Here is a 19,895-nt window from a genome sequence, read left to right as displayed (position 1 = left end):
TTTTTGTTATTATCTTGAATATTATTATAGATAGAGATAAACTGTAAACAGCAATAATGTACAGCAAAGTAAGAACTAAAAATAAGTCAGTATGACCAAAATAGTCAATTGACCCCCTAAGGAGTTATTGCCCTTCATAGTCAATTTTAACAATTTTCTTAAAATTTGAAGATTTTCAATAACATTTTCCACAGAAAGTACTGTTATAGATAGAGATAATTGTAAGCAGCAAGAATGTTTAGTAAAGTAAGATCTACAAACACATCACCATCACCAAAACACAATTTTGTCATGAATCCATCTGCTTTCTTTGTTAAATATTCCCATAGACCAAGGTGAGCGACACAGGCTCTTTAGAGCCTCTAGTTCAACTTGTTTTGATCATTTCTACTTTTAATGGAAACAATCATATCCAATAATTGGTTTGCTTGCTTTATATTATAACATTACTATTCAATAAAACATTCACATATTATCATTCAAATAACAGTTAGTATTATTTTTCTTAATTTGTTCTTTTTGACGGAAATTTTTGGAATCTGCCCTGGATCAAAGTGATCCGGCAGTTCAGAGTTAAACAGCAGTTCAGTTATCCGGCGGATAATTATGTATCTAGTTGATATATATACAGGTTCAATGATCCTGTCAGTAAAAAATCCCAGTGGGATGTTCCATAGTTGCAGTAATCTTTATTTAGCTAATGTACATGTTACAGTAAACATTTTGACATGTAATGTTTTACATGATACCGAAAACATGTGACCTGATGATATAACCCATATTCAGGTGTATCATAAGCCAATGATCAAGACTGAATGACTACCATGTACTTCATAAAAAAAATTAAAACACCCTATACCCAATGCTAAAGCTCAAATTCGGGTTATATAATCAGGTCACATGTTTACCATATCATGTAAAATAATTCAGTTCACCGAACAGTATGATCTGAAGATTATCTGGAGCAGGTTTTTCATTTTTTGGCATTTCATGGGAATATTTGTGAATACATGTATATATTCACATGCATTTTTGTTAAACAATCTAGCTGCAGAGGTATAATTTGCCTCGTTTATCACAGTTGTGAAATTTGCTGGATTTTGAAAGTGAATATCGATTAGCTGCATATTATTTTATTAGAAAGTTAAAGAAAGAATTTTGTTTATAAATATTTTAATAGTTATTGCCCTTGAGCATAAAAATATGTGCAATGTGAGTTACATTGAAACTCAGTTCTTTTATGGTAATTTTAAAACAGAAAGTCATTCTCTGGTTGAAGTTTTTGGTTAGTGCTCTGTGGGTTGGAACCACCAGTTTTTTTTGGACAATGTTTTTAAATGCCAGGGGACAAATTATGTATTTAAAAATCAAATTAACCAACTGTTTTATTTTTTCAGCTCGACAACAAGAGTATCAAAGAACATTAAAAAAAGAGAAAAACAATGGCAGGTTTGTGTTTCCAGATCTTACCTTATATGCTGAATTGATTTATATTTACATTGCTTGTACATAAATTAATATGATTGATTGAATTTTGTTTGCTTAATTTTAAGTGGCAAATATTTCAGGACGAGAACAATTTAACAATTAATATAATTGGTAGGTCCTGCAAAACAAATGCAAAAGGAAGTTTAAAGGGAAGAAGGATGAGACACTGAAAAATGAGGGGATTTTGGGATATGGACTGAAATTTAGCTTTGCAACATACAAGCTACCTTATCATGCTCCCACCTAAGAGTTGTTGCAAGGGTTCTTCACATGCAGAGAGCCTGAAATCCTCTCTACACAAGGAATCAGATTTAATGTCCCCATTCTGACATAATGTGCCTATGAAATTGCAACAACCACACAGCAACAGTTTTTCAGATCAGATTTTTCAACATTTCCTAGGACATGTACCGGTTTGTAGTTGGGTTAGAAAAATGGTAAGCTGATAGATTAGGGTCGTAATGGGGGTACTCTCATGACAAATAACGATAAAGATTCTTGCTAAATGACCTTAACGGTAGTTTTGGATGCATGATGATTAAATGTATGATGAAAAAATCGACGACTCGAGTTTATTTTTTTCAGAAAATAACGGTAACAATAATTATTTGAGACCTCTGACGAATCACCATAAGGATGTTTTGACGAATCACGGTAGAAATTTTAACAAATTTGACGCTAATGGTAGCCAAAAATGACCGTTTGACGCCTGACGGTTAAAGGCATTCATACCCTCATAGATGCATTGTTTGACAAGCAGAAGTTGTCTTCAAAATTTAGTGCCACTTAAAAATAAGAAAATATTGGATATATGGTAACCCTGACAGACTGAAAGATTATTTGCAAGACTGAGTTCTCTGACTCAATGTGAGTCACTATCATGTGTCGATCATTAAATCATCATCACTTGTCAAATCGCTAGGTTCTCTAACATGTCTTATGGGCCTATTCATTTTGTAGTAGTCGTATGGGTTAAACCAGGGATGTAAATACACCTGGCCACCTTGGGAATTTAAACTTATTAAAACATGTTAGAGATCTCGATTGCGGTGACCAGGATCGCTCTGGATTTATCCTTTTCAATATGAAAGCTGATATCGGAGAGATTCAAATGAAATCTTCCCAGCATATTAATATAAGTGACATATATATTCTGACACAGAGTCTGTCATATAACACTTGTACTAAAAAAATAAAAGAAAAATAAAAAAAAAGATAAATGAAAAGAAACTTTAGACAAATAATAAAGCTATGTAAATGAACTTGATTAATTAATAGCCATTCCTATCTTTTTATTTCACTAATACATTTATGATAGGGACCATATCTTGTATACACATTTTGTAATTTAACCTTTTTAATTTATTGATAGTGGCAAAACATGCTTTTATAATTTTTTTTAATCGTTGTTGTTGTCCGTCCAGTGTAAACTATTTCAAACATCTTCCCCTCTGAAACTACTTAACCAATTCCAACCAAACTTAATCTGAATGATTCTTAGGGACAGCCTTAGGGTATTTAGAAAAAAAATTGTGTTTTATTTTCTATTTTGTTAAATTAACATGGCTGCCATGGCTAAAAATAGAACATAGGGGCAAAATGCAGTTTTTGGCTTAAATCTCAAAATCTAATGCATTTAGATCAAATCTGACATGAGATTAAATTGTTCGATAGGTCAGCCCTGAAATTTTCAGATGAATCTTACAACCCATTGTTGGGTTGCTGCCACTGAATTGGTAATTCTATATTATTATAGATTATAAAGGTAAACTCCAAGCAGCAAAACTGTTCAGCAAAATAAGATCTAATAGGTATATATGAATATAATTGTCAATTGACCCCTTATGGAGATATGGCCCTTTAAAGACAATTTACACAATTTGTAAATCATGTTTTATAACTTTTAAAAAATCCCCTCTGAAACTACTCAAATTAACCAAACTTAAGCTGAATGATTCTTATAAGGTTATCTAAAATAAAGTTTTATTTTCTGTTTTCTCAGAAAACATGGCCCCAATGGCTAGAAATAGAAACAGGGTGAAATGCACTTATTATGCCACACTTAGGGGCATTGTTTTTCGGTCTGTGTGAATGTTCGTTTGTCAGTTTGTCCGTCCGTCCGTTCGTCCGTCTGTCTTCAGGTTAAAGTTTTTAGTCAAGGTAGTTTTTGATGAAGTTGAAGTTCAATCAACTTGAAACTTAGTGCACATGTTCCCTATGATATGACCTTTCTAATTTTAATGCTAAATTAGAGTTTATTTCCCCAATTTCAAGGTCCACTGAACATAGAAAATGATAGTGCGCAGCAGGTGGGGCATCCATGTACTATGGACACATTCTAGTTGACTTATAACTCAATAACTAAAGCATTGAGAGCAAATCAGACAAAGAGTTAAAGTATTCATTAGGTCAAGGTCTACCTGTCCTGAAGTTATTAGGCATCAGATTTTAGGTTATTGCCCCTGAAATGATGATTTTAAGGAAATTTTGCAGTTTTCAATTATTATCTTTAATATTATAAAAGATACAGATAAACTGTAAACAGCAAAAATGTTCAGCAAAGTAAGATCTACAAATAAGTTTTATATAACCAAAATTGTCAATTGACCCCTTAAGGAGTTATTGCCTTTTAAAGACAATTTTTCATAATTTGTTCATCTAGTTTGTTTGTAAAACGTAAAAAATATCTTCTCCTTTCAAACTGAAGAATCAATTTCAACCAAACTTGGGCTGAATGTGTTTAAGAGTATGAAGTATAAATTTTGAATTTTATTTCCTTTTACATTGTACATCAAGAAACATAGCCACTATCATGACTATGGCTAAACTATGTATAAAATGGAACATAGGGGATTTCTACCATTTAACTTGCACAGAAGCTTGTTTATGATCATAAGATAGTATTCAAAAGTAAATTTGTTAAAAGAAAATTTCTGTTTTTTCCATATTTTACTTATAATGGACTTAGTTTTTCTGCCAGTTAATTTTATAACATTACACATGTACATGTTACATTCACTCTGTGGTTAAAGTTTTTATACGACCGCAAATTTTGAAAAAATTTTCGTCGTATATTGCTATCACGTTGGCGTCTGCGTCGTCGTCGTCGTCGTCGTCGTCGTCCGGCGTCCGAATACTTTTAGTTTTCGCACTCTAACTTTAGTAAAAGTGAATAGAAATCTATGAAATTTTAACACAAGGTTTATGACCATAAAAGGAAGGTTGGTATTGATTTTGGGAGTTTTGGTCCCAACATTTTAGGAATAAGGGGCCAAAAAGGGCCCAAATAAGCATTTTCTTGGTTTTCGCACCATAACTTTAGTTTAAGTTAATAGAAATCTATGAAATTTTGACACAAGGTTTATGACCACAAAAGAAAGATTTGGATTGATTTTGGGAGTTTTGGTTTCAATAGTTTAGGAATAAGGGGCCAATAAAGGGCCCAAATAAGCATTTTTCTTGGTTTTTGCACAATAACCTTAGGTTAAGTAAATGGAAATCTATGAAATTTAAACACAATGTTTATGACCACAAAAGGAAGGTTGGTATTTATTTTGGGAGTTTAGGACCCAACAGATTAGGAATTAGGGGCCAAAAAGGGACCCAAATAAGCATTTTTCTTGGTTTTCGCACTATAATGTTAGTATAAGTAAATACAAATCTATGAAATTTAAACACAAGGCTTATGACCATAATAGGAAGGTTGGTATTGATTTTGGGAGTTTTGGTCCCAACAGTTTAGGAAAAAGGGGCCCAAAGGGTCCAAAATTAAACTTTGTTTGATTTCATCAAAATTGAATAATTGGGGTTCTTTGATATGCCGAATCTAACTGTATATGTAGATTCTCAACTTTTGGTCCCGTTTTCAAATTGGTCTACATTAAGGTCCAAAGGGTCCAAAATTAAACTTAGTTTGATTTTGACAAAAAATGAATCGGTTGGGTTCTTTGATATGTTGAATCTAAAAATGTACTTAGATTCTTGATTATTGAAGTTTTTTTGGTCCAGTTTTCAAATTGGTCTACATTAAGGTCCAAAGGGTCCAAAATTAAACTTTGTTTGATTTCATCAAAAATTGAATCCTTGGGGTTCTTTGATATGCCAAATCTAACTGTGTATGTAGATTCTTCATTTTTGGTCCTATTTTCAAATTTCAAATTCTACATTAAATTCCAAAGGGTCCAAAATTAAACTAAGTTTGATTTTAACAAAAATTGAATTCTTGGGCCTCTTTGATATGCTGAATCTAAACATGTACTTAGATTTTTGATTATGGGCCCAGTTTTCAAGTTGGTCCAAATCAGGATCTAAAATTATTATATTAAGTATTGTGCAATAGCAAATCTTTTCAATTGCACAGTATTGTGCAATGGCAAGAAATATCTAATTGCACAATATTGTGAAATAGCAAATTTTTTTTTAATTAGAGTTATCTTTCTTTGTCCAGAATAGTAAGCAAGAAATATCCTATTTGTGCAATAGCAAGAATTTTTTTTAATTGGAGTTATCTTTCTTTGTCCAGAATCAACTTAAATCTTTGTTATATACAATATACAATGTATATACACTTTTTACTACCAACTGATAAATTTAAATAATCTTTACCATTCAGTGATAACAAGCAGTTTTTTTTACATCTTAATATTTTATGATGTATTTAAATGAGTAGTTATTGTTGCAAACTCCATTAGAAATTTGAATTGATATCAGTTTTGAAAAAGGGAAACGGGGATGTGAAAAAAAAGGGGGGGGGGTTTAAATTTTTCTCATTTCAGATTTCATAAATAAAAAGAAAATTTCTTCAAACATTTTTTTGAGAGGATTAATATTCAACAGCATAGTGATTTGCTCAAAGGCAAAAAAACCTTTTAAGTTCATTAGACCACATTCATTCTGTGTCAGAAACCTATGCTGTGTCAACTATTTAATTTTAGATTTAAAAAGTTTGAAGAAGAAATCTTTAATTGATTTGTAAAATCTTGGCATTTGTTTTGTGTAAAAAAAACCCATGTAATGTCAAAAATTTGATCACAATCCAAATTCAGAGCTGTATCATGCTTGAATGTTTTGTCCATACTTGCCCCAACTGTTCAGGGTTCGACCTCTGCGGTCGTATAAAGCTGCGCCCTGCGGAGCACCTGGTTAAAATTTTAATAACTTTCTTTAACTATCCTGGATTTGTACAAAACTTGGATAGAAGCTTGTTTATGATCAAAAGCTAGTATTTAGAAGGAAATTTTGCAAAAATTTATTTCCTGTTTTTCTGTATTTTACTTATAAATGGACTTTTACTTCCAGTTAACATTACATAAAGTCTGCAGTTAAAAGTTTTTTAAACATTTATTAGATTCATAAACCTTCCTGGATTTTTACCAAACTTAAACAGAAGCTTCTTACAATCAAAAGATAGTATCTAGAGGAAAATTTTTAATTATTTGTTCCCAATTTTTGTTGAACCTGCAACTAACAGGAAAAGTAGGCTAGACACTGGATTCTGTGGAACCCATACACATTTTTAAGCCATTCATTAAAATATATTGAAAAGCTTAAATAATCATTGATGAAAGATATAGGCAAATATTACAGGTGAGCGACTCAGGTTTTTGAGAGCCTCTTGTTTTTGTCAAGCCTGTGACTTTTGTCTCAGAAAGCTTGACAAAGGAACAGTGATCCTGTGGCGGCAGCGGCTGCAGCTTTAGCTAACCTTTTAAAATATTTCAGACCTGAATCCTTCATACTTTGTATATAGATTTCTTATGTTAAGCTGTGGTCACACCTTACCCGATAGCATGACGGACGCCTAACGGATGAAAATAAAAGTTGTCCGTTGACAAAATTGTTATCTGTTTGGAGTCCGTTGATGTACTGACCAAATAAAACGGACGCGTAATGAATGCATAACGGACACACACCAGAGATGCAACGTACGAGAAACGGAAACGTACCGAATAGAACAGATGTTGAACGTACATCCAAAGGACGAGTACCACATAAAGCGGACACCTAACAGAAGCGTAACGGATGAACAAGATATACGGAAAAATTAAAGGCGACAATAATAATACATGTAAATCGCATAAATATTTAAAATCTTTCTGTGTAACTGGTTTTGGTTTGTTCTTCAAAATGCCGCCAAAGGGCAGTGTCTGGCCTTAATAAGAGCTGCTTGATAGTGAAGATGTGCCCTTACTCTAAGATCGATTTTGAATAATAAGAATTCATGAACCTCAAGAAATCTGACATACCAATAATTGGCATTCCTGACGCGAAATTTTCAATTGGCATTTATCCGTTTCAGATCTGTTCATCATCCGTTTTACGTCCGGTAGAAGTCCGTTTAACATTCGTTCAACATCCGTTTTATCTGTTAAATGTCCAGTAGAAATCCGTTGGTGAATTTGTCTACCAGACCTCAAACAGATGTATAACGGACAAGTAACGGATACAAAACGGAAACGAAATGGACGAGTACTGTACAAAACAGACTCCTACCGGACGTTCAACAGACACTTCATCTGTTGGACGTCCGTTCAAAGTTTTAAACATGGTCAAAATGGTCTGTGTTTTTGTCGCAGAAAGCTCGACATAAGGATAGTGATCCGGCGGTGGCAGCGTTAGCTAACTTCTTAAAAGCTTTATATTTTAGAAGGTGGAAGACCTGGATGCTTCATACTTTGTATATAGATGCCTCAGGTTACAAAGTTTCCATCAGTCACATGTCCAATGTCCTTGACCTCATTTTCATGGTTCAGTGACTACTTGAAAAAAAAGTTAAGATTTTTTGTAATGTCAATTTCTCTCTTTTATTAGTATTAGGATAACTATATTTGGTATGTGCGTACCTTGCAAGGTCCCATGCCCGTCAGACAGTTTTCACTTGACCTCGACCTCATTTCGTGGATCAGTGAACAAGGTTAAGTTTTGGTGGTCAAGTCCATATCTTGGATACTATAAGCATTAAGTCTTGTATATTCTGTGTATCACTGTATGGAAGGACTGTAAGGTGTACATGTCCAACTGGAAGGTGTCATCTGACCTTGACCTCATTTTCATGGTTCAGTGGTTAGTTAAGTTATTAAGTTTTGGTCTTTTTCTAATACTATAAGCAAGAGGTCAACTATATATGGTGTAAGGAAATATTTTATGATCTATATGTCAGTCGCGCAGGTTTTATATGACCTTGACCTCATTTTAACGGTTCATTGCTCAGTGTTAAGTTTTTGTGTTTTGGTCTGTTTTTCTTATACTGTATGCAATAAGTCTACTATATTTGGTGTATGGAATGATTGTAAAGTGTACATGTCTAGCTGGCAGGTGTCATCTGACCTTGACCTCATTTTCATGGTTCTATGGTTATAGTTAAGTTTTTGAGTTTTGGTCTTTTTATCTAATACTATATGCAATAGGTCAACTATATTTGGTGTATGGAAATATATTATGATCTATATGTCGTGCAAGTTTTATTTGACCTTGACCTCATTTTCACAGATCATTGCTCAGTGTTAAGTTTTTGTGTTTTGGTCTGTTTTTCTTAAACTATAAGCAACAGGTCAACTATATTTGTTGTATTGAAGAATTGTTAGCTGTACATGTCTGCCTGGCATGGTTCATCTGCCCTTACCTCATTTTCATGGTTCGTTGGTCAATGTTTAGTTTTCTTGGTTAATGTTAGTTTATGTGACAGTTGTAATAAAGCTTTATATTTAGGACTATCAACATAATAGCAATGATTAGTAAAGAAGGGGAGACATTTCAGTGTGTGCACTCTTGTTTCAAATACTAATAGCCTTAGGTCAACTATATTTGGTGTATGGAAGGTAAGGAGTATATGTTTGTCTGACAATTATCATCTGACCATGACCTCCTTATCATGATTCCTTGGTTAATCTTAAAGGGAAACTTCGCAAAAAAATCAAAAATTGATATTATGTCCATTCTGTATAAAAATGCTCAAATTTATAGATATTAAAGTTTTATTCCGCTAAATAAGAGATCACCATCGATTTTAAATTTTGAGTATCAGTTCTCTACTCTCCGCCATCTTGTCACCTTCTCCGATGAAAAATCCCGATATGTCAATAAACCACAAAGGAACAAAACTACAGTAAACGATGTAGTCGTAATTGCGTGTCGATATCTTGTCAATCGTACGGTTGTTTTATCTGACTGACTAACTTGATACGGAAAATGGTCTTATATTTTTAAATAACCATATAGTCTGTTATTTTTAAACTGATAATATTGTAATTAGTTAAAAAGTCAAAGTTCAAATCATAAAATGATAAATAAGTGTTCCGTGGAAATTGTTTTCGAAAATCTAATTCGTTCATAATTCTTTCAAGTAATAAACTTTATTTAAATAAATTCGGATCTTCCCTTATCTGATCACCAGCATGGCTAAAGGTATTACTCCCAAAGGTATTGGAAGGGGTGTAAGGTGACACGTCCAGGTATTCAATCGATTTCCTGTCTGGTGGGCTTGCAAGTTCATGCATCGTTTCACTTCTGTAGGTATTGATCAGTGTACACGACCGTTACTTATAACTTTCCATTTTGAACTATCAGGTGCATGTATAATATACATTTTTGTCTTGCGTGTCCGAAAGTGATATAATATACTAGTCATTACTGAACTCATACGCTTGTTTATAAATAACATTTCTGGTGTAAAGAATATTATTTATAAAAAAAAAATAATACAAAAAAAATAATTGAAGAAATACAAATCTATTTACATATTTTTCCAAGGGTTAATTTGGGAAAATGTAATATATACTCGTTGTCAATAGTTTAGGACAGATTGGAACATACCAGAATTGTTGATCTAAAAAAATGTGCGCACTTGTCGACGATTCGTGTATACATACGCCTGGTAGAAAGTTACGGAACTATAGTCAGTAGCGCAATTTAAAATATGTATACATGTATACATTGAACATAAGAAAGAAACATACATTTTGTGTAAATTGTGGTAAAAGTTTTGTAAATAGACTAGTCCATGTATGCCAACAGTATGTAATCAACGAATTCGATAGACTATTGTATACCAAAAGAAAAAGAAGAAAAAAAAGAAACAATTTGATTTAAATACAGGTCAATTTATAACTTGCTTTGGTTCATCGAAGTTAAGAACATAGTAAACTCACAGATTTATATATCAATTAAATTGTTCTCGAATAAAGGACGAAATGCGTCATCATCACAATTGTTCCAACATTCATGTAAAATATATGCAACTGGACGTACACTAATAATCCCCACGGAATGTGAATATTTTCTAGGAAAACTATTGAGTATCAATTTCGGGATTTATTTTCTTTCTTGATATTCAATGACAGCAATTTAAAGAATAAACTGCTTGTCGGATATTTGTCCGCTTTAGGGGTATTCTTGCAAGTTGAACAGACTTATAATAACATTCAAAAATAGGGAAAGATAACATTAAATTCGTTGTCTTTTAATTTTAAACATCGTTGATCAAATAGTTATTTAAGTATATATATACGTTGGGAGACGACGATTATTATAGTTGTCTCAGATTTTAATAAGGACGTTCCCCATTATGAATAAATTTGGTTGACGTTTATCACACTTGAAAAGAGTATCTATTCGTAATTTTTCGATTCCATTACAAAAATATTTTTTTCTTTATTCGTACATATTATATTCCGCTTCAGTAGAGTTATCTTCAGATAGTTTCATATATTAATTAATACATGGCTTTCAAACGTCTAAATGTAAGTGTTCTCGTACATTTTTTCGCCTAATAAAGACAAATAAAAATGATTTAGTAAAGCTATTTCTAATTTCTAAGTCCCCCTTTTTTATGAGACATAAATCAAGGACAAGACTTGTATATCATTTCATTCTGACATATGAATTAAGTTTCCCGTCTTTAACCGAAAATTGTGTATTTCTTAGTAAATTAACTTATTTGAATTCAAATAAATAATAGCACCAAATATAATTAAATAATTCCACGGCGACCAATTTTTATTTGTCACCAACTTGAATATGTATTTTTAATGTGTGTATTAAATGCTACCACTGATCCAAATAGACAGTCACACCTGGCAAGGTGTGCCCTAGAGGCGTGGTTAAATACCGAAGTGCAAATAACAATTTACCTTTCAACAAGCCATCTACGAGTATTGCCACAGAACCGTGAATACACACATCGTATAAACCTAGCCATAGCAGAGATAGTAAAAGGTCAATAATAGTACACCAACATATTGTCTTTACAGATTATTGTACTTTAATTTGTTCACCTTATCAGTCCGAAAATGCATTTATTAAAAATAAATTTATTACTTTTTGTGTTGTCTACAAAAATAATTCGAATATATACGTTTAACATAGATAATTTATCTCACGAATGAGTACAATTGAACGTCTGTGCGTTTTATCTTCTTATTATCGGATGGTTATTAGATAAAGCATAAGTCATCGGCGCGCTTACGATTACGTTAAAATATGATTAAAACAAGACTTTTAATGATTGTATTTTAAATCCCGGCATGCAAAAATCAGGAGAAAACGTCACGACCTACAGGAAGTAGTTGATATTTTTTCATTAATTATTGAATTTCTCCTTTATTACTGCACATATAGCGATAAAACTTTGTGAATATATATATTATGTCATAATGAACATATTTAAACCATAAGTAAAAAATCGTGAATTTTCCCTTTAAGTTTTCCTAGTTTAGTTTGTTTCTTAGATACTATATGCAAAGGGTCAACTATATTTAAAGTGTGTTATGATTGTAAGGTGTACATGTCTGTCTGGCAGGGTTCATCTGACCTTAGACTCATTTTCTTGGTTCATTGATCAATTTTAAGTTCCCTGGTTAATTTTGTTTCTTCAATGTGCAATAGGTCAACTGTATTTAAAGCATATTTGGTGTATTGAATGATTGTAAGGTGTACATGTATTTCCAGTTGGTTTATCTGACCTTGGCTTCATTTTCTTGGATCATGTTAAATTGATGTCATAGTTGTTGAAAAGTTTTATATTTAGGACTATTAACATAATATCAATGGTGATTTAAGTAAAGAAGGCGAGACATTTCAGCGTGTGCACTCTTGTGTTATACAGGTATAATAGTCCTTGCTCACAGTTGTCTTATTTAGAAGTATTGATGAAAGTGAAAATTTTATAGCATTGTTGCTTAGAAGAAGTTGAGGAAAAAAAACCCACCTCATTTTTTTCTCGTTGACGGATTAAAAAAACGAGACATAGGTATGCTGTTGGCAGCGGCAGCGTCAACAATGTATTAGTTTGTGATTAGGTCTAGTTTATGGTGAACCACAAGTTGTAGGTCAATGATATTTGGTATGTAGTTAAATAAGCATTGGCTCATCTCATTTCCATGGATATTATTTGGCCCTGCACCCTCAGTCATGGTCTATTGACTTTGAAAATTTTGCATTGTTTACATGTATTAATTAATTTTGTGATTAGGTCAGTTCAAGGGGAACCATAAGTGGTAGGCCTATGTTAGCCTGGCATCCGGCCCAATCTAGCTGCGTGTCGTAAGGGCCAGGTGGGGAACAAATACCATGTGATCGATTCAGTGCCAGTTGACTCTGAATCTAAAGTGAGGCTGAATAAATATTTGCATAAATTTGATGTTTGATGTAAACCAGCACAATTGAAATCCAATTCACACCTTGGTTATGTGAAATCTTAAACTTTTAACTTTCTCACCAGGCGATCGCTGATAAGAATTAACCCTTTTCTGCTTACTAATTATCATCATACTAATAATTAGATATGATAACACTACGGTATACATCAATTCATAAAGAAAAATAATTAGTCTAATTTTTATACGACCCCAAAAAATTTTTGGGATCGTATAATGGTATGATGTCGTCATCTGCGTCGTCGTCCGAAGACACATTGGATTCCGGATAATAACTTTAGTTTAAGTGAATAGATCTTCATGAAATTTTTCAGAAGGTTCAATACCACAAAAGGAAGGTTGGGATTGATTTTGGGGATGATGGTCCAAACCGATTAGGAATTAGGGGCCCAAAAGGAGCCCAAAACAAGCAATTTTCTAGTTTCAGGATAATAACTTGTGTAGAAGTATTTCAATTGCTCTGAAATCATACCGCAATGTTTAAAACCACAAGTAGAAGGTTTGGATTCATTTTGTAGGTTATGGGGCCAAAGTTTAGGAATTAAGGGCCAAAAAGGGGTCAAAACAAGCACTTTTCTAGTTTTAAGACAATAACTTATGTGTATATGTATGGATTTCTCTGAAATTGTACCAAAATGGTAAACAAAAAATCCCCCCCCCCCTTCCAACTTTTTGAAACCCCCTTGGAGCAATAACCCTTAAACTCAATCCAATGCTTTCCATTGCAGTATTGAACCTTGTAGTACAATTTCAGAGAGATCCATACACTTCAACACAAGTTATTGTCACGTTTGTTTGGAAACTAGAAACATGCTTCTTTTTGGCCCTTTTTTGGCCCCTAATTCCTACATATTTTGGGCAATTGATCCAAAACTTAATCCCAGCCTCCTCTTTGTTATATGGTACATTGTGGTACAATTTCAGAGAAATCCATACATATACACATAAGTTATTGTCTTAAAACTAGAAAAGTGCTTGTTTTGACCCCTTTTGAAGAAGAAATCTTCAATTGATTTTGTTAGATCTTTGACCACATTAATTTTGTGACAAAAACCTATATTATGTCAAAAATTTGATCACAATCCAAATTCAGACAGAATCAAGCTTGAATATACTTTGAATTTGACATAAAGGCTTAGCGTTTATATCTGAAAAAGAAGACAATTTTAATTTTGAAATTATTGATTACTTTCGACCTTGGCAGCAATATACAAACTTCACCTGCATATGGGCTATATATACATTTCCCAACTCATTTGGTATTCCAGAACTTGCAGCTGCTTTATAAAACGTCACCAGTGTCTGAGCAGAAAGTTGATGAACCAGGGTTATGTCATAGAAAGTCTCATCCTTTTCCTAAAAAAAGTTCATTGGAAGAAACCAAGACCTTGTTGACATGGTTGATAAATATTCTGTACCAAATTCACAAATACAATGTAATACATGATACATGGTCTTGAAGAATACTGACATTGTTGATTATCTTGATAACAGGATATAGTGTTCTTTTTATTTATCTTTGTATACTCTAAATTCATAAATTATTGCGATGTTTTTATTATTGCGAAAAATGCCACAAGGTTATAATCACAATAATTTAAACTCGCATTTTGAATCTTTTTTATATAAATTAAACAGGATTTTTCTCAATATCACAAAAATTTTAAATTGCATTTTAGTCTTAAATGACAAAATCGCAATTATAAATGCATGCAATAATTTCGGAATTCACAATGAGTATTTTTAACCTTTATTGCTTGGATGTTTACTCCATTTTTGGTAATGTCCTTTTGGTATGGTTCGGTATGTATGGTAAGATACTAAACCTCTAACGGGAAGGATTGTGCCTGATTTTCATATGATGAAATTATAATCTTTCAGTCAGTTTAATTGAAGTCTGGAGCTGGCAAGTCAGTTAACTGCTAGTAGTCTGTTGTTATTTATGTATTATTGTCATTTTGTTTATTTTCTTTGGTTACATCTTCGGACATCAGACTCGGACTTCTCTTGAACTGAATTTTAATGTGCGTATTGTTATGGGTTTACTTTTCTACATTGGCTAGAGGTATAGGGGGAGGGTTGAGATCTCACAAACATGTTTAACCCCGCCGCATTTTTGCGCCTGTCCCAAGTCAGGAGAATCTGGCCTTTGTTAGTCTTGTATTATATTAATTTTAGTTTCTTGTGTACAATTTGGAAATTAGTATGGCGTTCATTATCACTGAACTAGTATATATTTGTTTAGGGGCCAGCTGAAGGACGCCTCCGGGTGCGGGAATTTTTGGCTACATTGAAGACCTGTTGGTGACCTTCTGCTGTTGGTTTTTTTCTATGGTCGGGTTGTTGTCTCTTTGGCACATTCCCCATTTCCATTCTCAATTTTATACATCCCACCATTGTGCTGCTATGGTCATTTTTTGTATTCGTCTTTCTTTTTTTATTAGGTGTTTTACCAATATTGAGCAGTACTGTACAGGAATATGAAGATGAAGGAAGCAGTGATTTGCTGGCAACCTTAGGTAAAATATAGAAAACATTGAATATTTGAAGTTAATTCCTGCCCTTATTTTTTGCAAAGTGTCTCATCCTGCCTTTTTGTCGAGCCTTCGACTTTAGTCGAAAAAGCGAGACTAAGCGATCCTACATTCTGTCGTCATCGGCGGCGTCCACAAATATTCACTCTGTGGTTAAAGTTTTTGAAATTTTAATAACTTTCTTAAACTATACTGAATTTCTACCAAACTTGGACAGAAGCTTGTTTATGATCATAAGAAAGTATCCAGAAGTAAATTTTGTAAAAATAAAATTCCATTTTTTCCGTATTTTACTTATAAATGGACTTAGTTTTTCTGCGAGGAAACATTACATTCACTCTGTGGTTAAAGTTTTTAAAATTTTAATAACTTTCATAAACTATCCTTGATTTGTACCAAACTTGGACAGAAGCTTGTTTATGATCATAAGATAGTATCAAGAAGAAAATTTTGAAAAAAATAAATTTCCACTTTTCCATATTTTACTTATAAATGGACTTAGTTTTTTTGCCAGAAACAAGACATTCACTCTGTGGTTTAAGTTTTTATAATTTTCTTAAACTATCCTGGATTTCTATCAAACTTAGACAAAAGCTTGTTTCTGATCATAAGATATTATTCAGAAGTAAATTTTGTAAAAAAAAAAATTCACTTTTTCCGTATTTTACTTATAAATGGACTTAGTTTTTCTTCCAGTTAACATTACATACAGTCTGCAGTTAAAGTTTATAAAACATTTATTAGATTCATAAACTATCCTGAATTGTTTACCAAACTTGGAAGCTTCTTTCAATCAAAAGACAGTATTGAGAAGGAAATTTTTATCCATGTTTTTCCTCATTTTTTGTTGAATCTGCGATTAACAGCAAAAGTAGGCGAGACACTGGGTTCTGCAGAACCCTTACAAATTTTTTTTTAACTTAAAACTCCTGTCTTGCCTTTTTTTTCAAATTTCATCCTAGCCCCCTCCCCTCCTCCCCCACCCCACACACACACACCTAAGTAGTTATAGTCAGCCAGAAATTCTTATAATCACTTTTAAATCCATTATTACAGGAAATGGTAATCTAGACATGGGAACAGCATCCAGAAAAAGAAGAAGAATAGCTGCTAAATATCACCCTGAAGACATTCAAGAATGCTTTCACAAAGTGCACAGACAATTTAATAGTATGCATACGTTTAACTTAATGCAGTGTACAATTCAAAGTTACACCAGAGAAATATTATGAGATACCCAAGGTTTTTTCCTACCATTTGATTTAGTATAAATTTTTAGTTTACCATGTCATAGATTTTTATAGATTTTGCGCACAGGGGTCCAGACAAATTGTTTTATTTCCCCTGTGTTTAAATTGGATAGAGAGCAAATAACTTTCTAAAATAACATTCCTGCCAATAGGTCCTTGTGATTAAATCTGACATGACAGCTATCTCAGGTGGATATTGAATATTCAAAGCATTGATGAGTTTGCATGGATCAGGCCTCAATTTACAGGCTCTTATAACATGTATAAAAAATTGGGATTTGTATCCTGTTCTTGATTTAAATTCTTCATTTCTTACCAAGTCTATCTTTTATTTTCCCCAGATGATCACTTTTACATAATGCCTGCTTTCATACCACAGTTGCACTTGTCATTTTCTATTTAAAACATTTTTTTCTTTCAGATCCAACCATTACAGACTTGGAGAACAGCCTTGACGAAACCCAAGGTACACCAAGAAAGAAAAAATTTGGTACTTTATATTGAAGATTTAAAATGAATGGGATATTGACTAGAATAAAGAAATATGAACATTCATTTTGCTCGCATATATTATTTGGTCATAGATTTAACACATGTTGACCTTGAAGTATGTCAAAGTTATTACATGTAATAAAAAACATACTGTGGATTCATTAATATTCGTTGGATACCAATTTTTGTGGGAATAGGGTAACCATGAATTAAAAATGCTCAAATTTTCTAAAGGAATGTATGCAAAATTTTCTTAAACTATCTAAAATAAGAAGGTGTGGTATGATTGCCAATGATAAAACTTTCCACCAAATGACTTAAAAGTTAGCAACTATAGTTTCAGTGACAACTTCTCCAGGAGCCAAGCTTGGCCCCCATAATTTTTAATTAAGGGGCCAGTGTACATTTCATATTTTTTTTTAATTTAGGGGCCAGTGTATATTTCATATATTCTAAATAAAACCTTTTAAGGTCAACCTGTATGTAGATTTTGAGTCGGGTAAAGATCATGTGTCATAATTTCAAAATGTTTGAATTATTGCATCAGAAATATATCATACTAACTTTAGTAAATTGTTCACCAAAATTGTCTCCCTTCATTTAAACTTCTGGTCAACATTTTGACAATATGGCTGTTTCTAAATATAAATTATTAAATGATGTTTCAAATTAAAGCCAACCTCTTATATTGTTCATGAACATTATTATTTAATTACTTTTTATTAAGTATTGGACATCAAACTAGATATTTTGATGTTTACTTATGAGATATTGCATTTCGTTTTCCTATGAGGATTATGTTTATAGCAATGTGATCTTCAAATATGTGCTTGTAACAATTCAAAAAAGGATAATTCTTCAAATATTTTTATTTGAAAAAGGGGGAGATGGTCAAACAAGAGTTTTTTTTGGGGGATGGGGGAAGTACAGAAAGCTTATTACCATAAAAAAAAGAGACCAAGTGTGAATTTCGGTTGCATCACTTTTACCTTTTTAGAGTTGTGCATCTTTACAAATGCAATTTTGTTTACCTCAACCAAATGCTAACATATGAAACATATATTCAATGCTCATTACCACAAAATTCAGATCAAGTAAAAATTTGGGAAGCGTCACATGTACTGATCTTGAGTGATGTCCCTTTATAATATTATATGCAAGTAGGGGCATCATCTGTGTCCAATGGACACATTCCCGATTTATTTTAATTGGAAAGGTCATTTAGCATATCATAAACACCTTTCACACAAAAAGCAGGTCACATAGCTTGTATTTTGTAAAGATATATTGAAATTAATGAAATAACAGTTAGGTATAAGATTTTTATAAGAGAAACTTTGTTACCTTATTGAGGAAACATTGAACAATAGAATTGTTTAAAATTTAATGAGAGAGTTGCTTTTCATTAATGCATCTTAAATGTCAAAACAAATATGGAGACAGCCTTTGTTTTCTTAAAAAAATCCATACAAACACAAATTGTATTCTTAATTGCAATTTCTTATCTGCCCTTGATTTAAAAGGATGTTTTTTCTGAAACTATTTAATAAACTTAACAACACTTTATTTTCAAATGTCTAAATTCCAAGCTTTAGATGTTTCTGTTGTAATTTGATACTTGAAATATTTAAAATTTAACATGCAACATGACAAGAAGTGCTGTCAGAAAAAAGACAACTGATTTACCTTATGTCTAAGTAAATATATATAGAAAAGGAGCTGTGACATGTGCTATGTTCAGTTGCATAAAAACCTCATAGATATCCTTTAATTCTAACATTTAAACAAACAATTTCCTGATAATTCAGTTTTGTTTTACTAGATGAGCTTGAACTAGAGAACATTGGGCTGCAGGACGCTAATAGAAGAGAAAGGCAGATTATTGAAAGTATGAAACAGAATAGAGAGGAAGTTTTCCTAAGACTCATTCAGATGAAAAATGAGGAGATGAGAAGATGTTTACAAGAAAAAGATGAGGAGATGAGAAGACGTTTACAAGAAAAAGATGATGAAATAAGGAGAAAAGATGAAGAAAACAAGAGAAAGGATGAAGAGCTGATTAGATTGAGATTACTAGTTCAAGTAATAGCATAGGAATACCAATAATAGTAAGTAAAACAACTGAGTAATAGTTATGATTATGAATGAAATGTAGCAAAAATTATCTCATTGTATACTACTGTGAAAAATTTGGGGGTAATTGCCAAAACCATTTAGGAATTAGGGGCCATAAAGGGTCTAAAACAAGCATTTTTGTCGAGCCTGCAACTTTTGTTGCAGAAAGCTCGACATAGGGATAGTGATCCGGCGGTAGCTACGGCGGCGGCGGCGGTGTTAGCTCACTTCTTAAAAGCTTTATATTTCAGAAGGTGGAAGACCTGGATGCTTCATACTTTGTATATAGATGCTTCATGTTACAAAGTTTCCGTCAGTCACATGTCCAATGTCCTTGACCTCATTTTCATGGTTCAGTGGTTATA

The 19,895-nt window shown here is 32.6% G+C and overlaps 1 protein-coding gene across 4 annotated transcripts in view; it reads left to right on the top strand.

Annotated features, from left to right (window-relative positions):
• LOC143054336 (uncharacterized) overlaps positions 1 to 19,895 on the top strand; it is a 55,408-nt gene that overhangs the window by 21,237 nt on the left and 14,276 nt on the right. For 3 of the 4 annotated variants that reach the window (XM_076227316.1, XM_076227317.1, XM_076227318.1), the window contains exons 2-6: positions 1,398 to 1,449; positions 15,584 to 15,658; positions 16,730 to 16,843; positions 17,345 to 17,413; positions 19,238 to 19,523. In XM_076227316.1, the coding sequence (XP_076083431.1) occupies positions 1,443 to 1,449; positions 15,584 to 15,658; positions 16,730 to 16,843; positions 17,345 to 17,413; positions 19,238 to 19,509 (537 nt within the window). In that variant the 5' untranslated portion in view covers positions 1,398 to 1,442 and the 3' untranslated portion in view covers positions 19,510 to 19,523. The remainder of the gene's footprint in view (positions 1 to 1,397; positions 1,450 to 15,583; positions 15,659 to 16,729; positions 16,844 to 17,344; positions 17,414 to 19,237; positions 19,524 to 19,895) is intronic. The other variant, XM_076227319.1, reaches the window with a different exon arrangement.

The sequence above is a fragment of the Mytilus galloprovincialis genome, chromosome 12 (assembly GCF_965363235.1).
Source record: "Mytilus galloprovincialis chromosome 12, xbMytGall1.hap1.1, whole genome shotgun sequence".
NCBI classification, from domain to species: Eukaryota; Metazoa; Mollusca; class Bivalvia; order Mytilida; family Mytilidae; genus Mytilus; species Mytilus galloprovincialis.
Note: the sequence above shows the minus strand (reverse complement) of the source record. Positions and strands in the feature narration are given on the sequence as shown.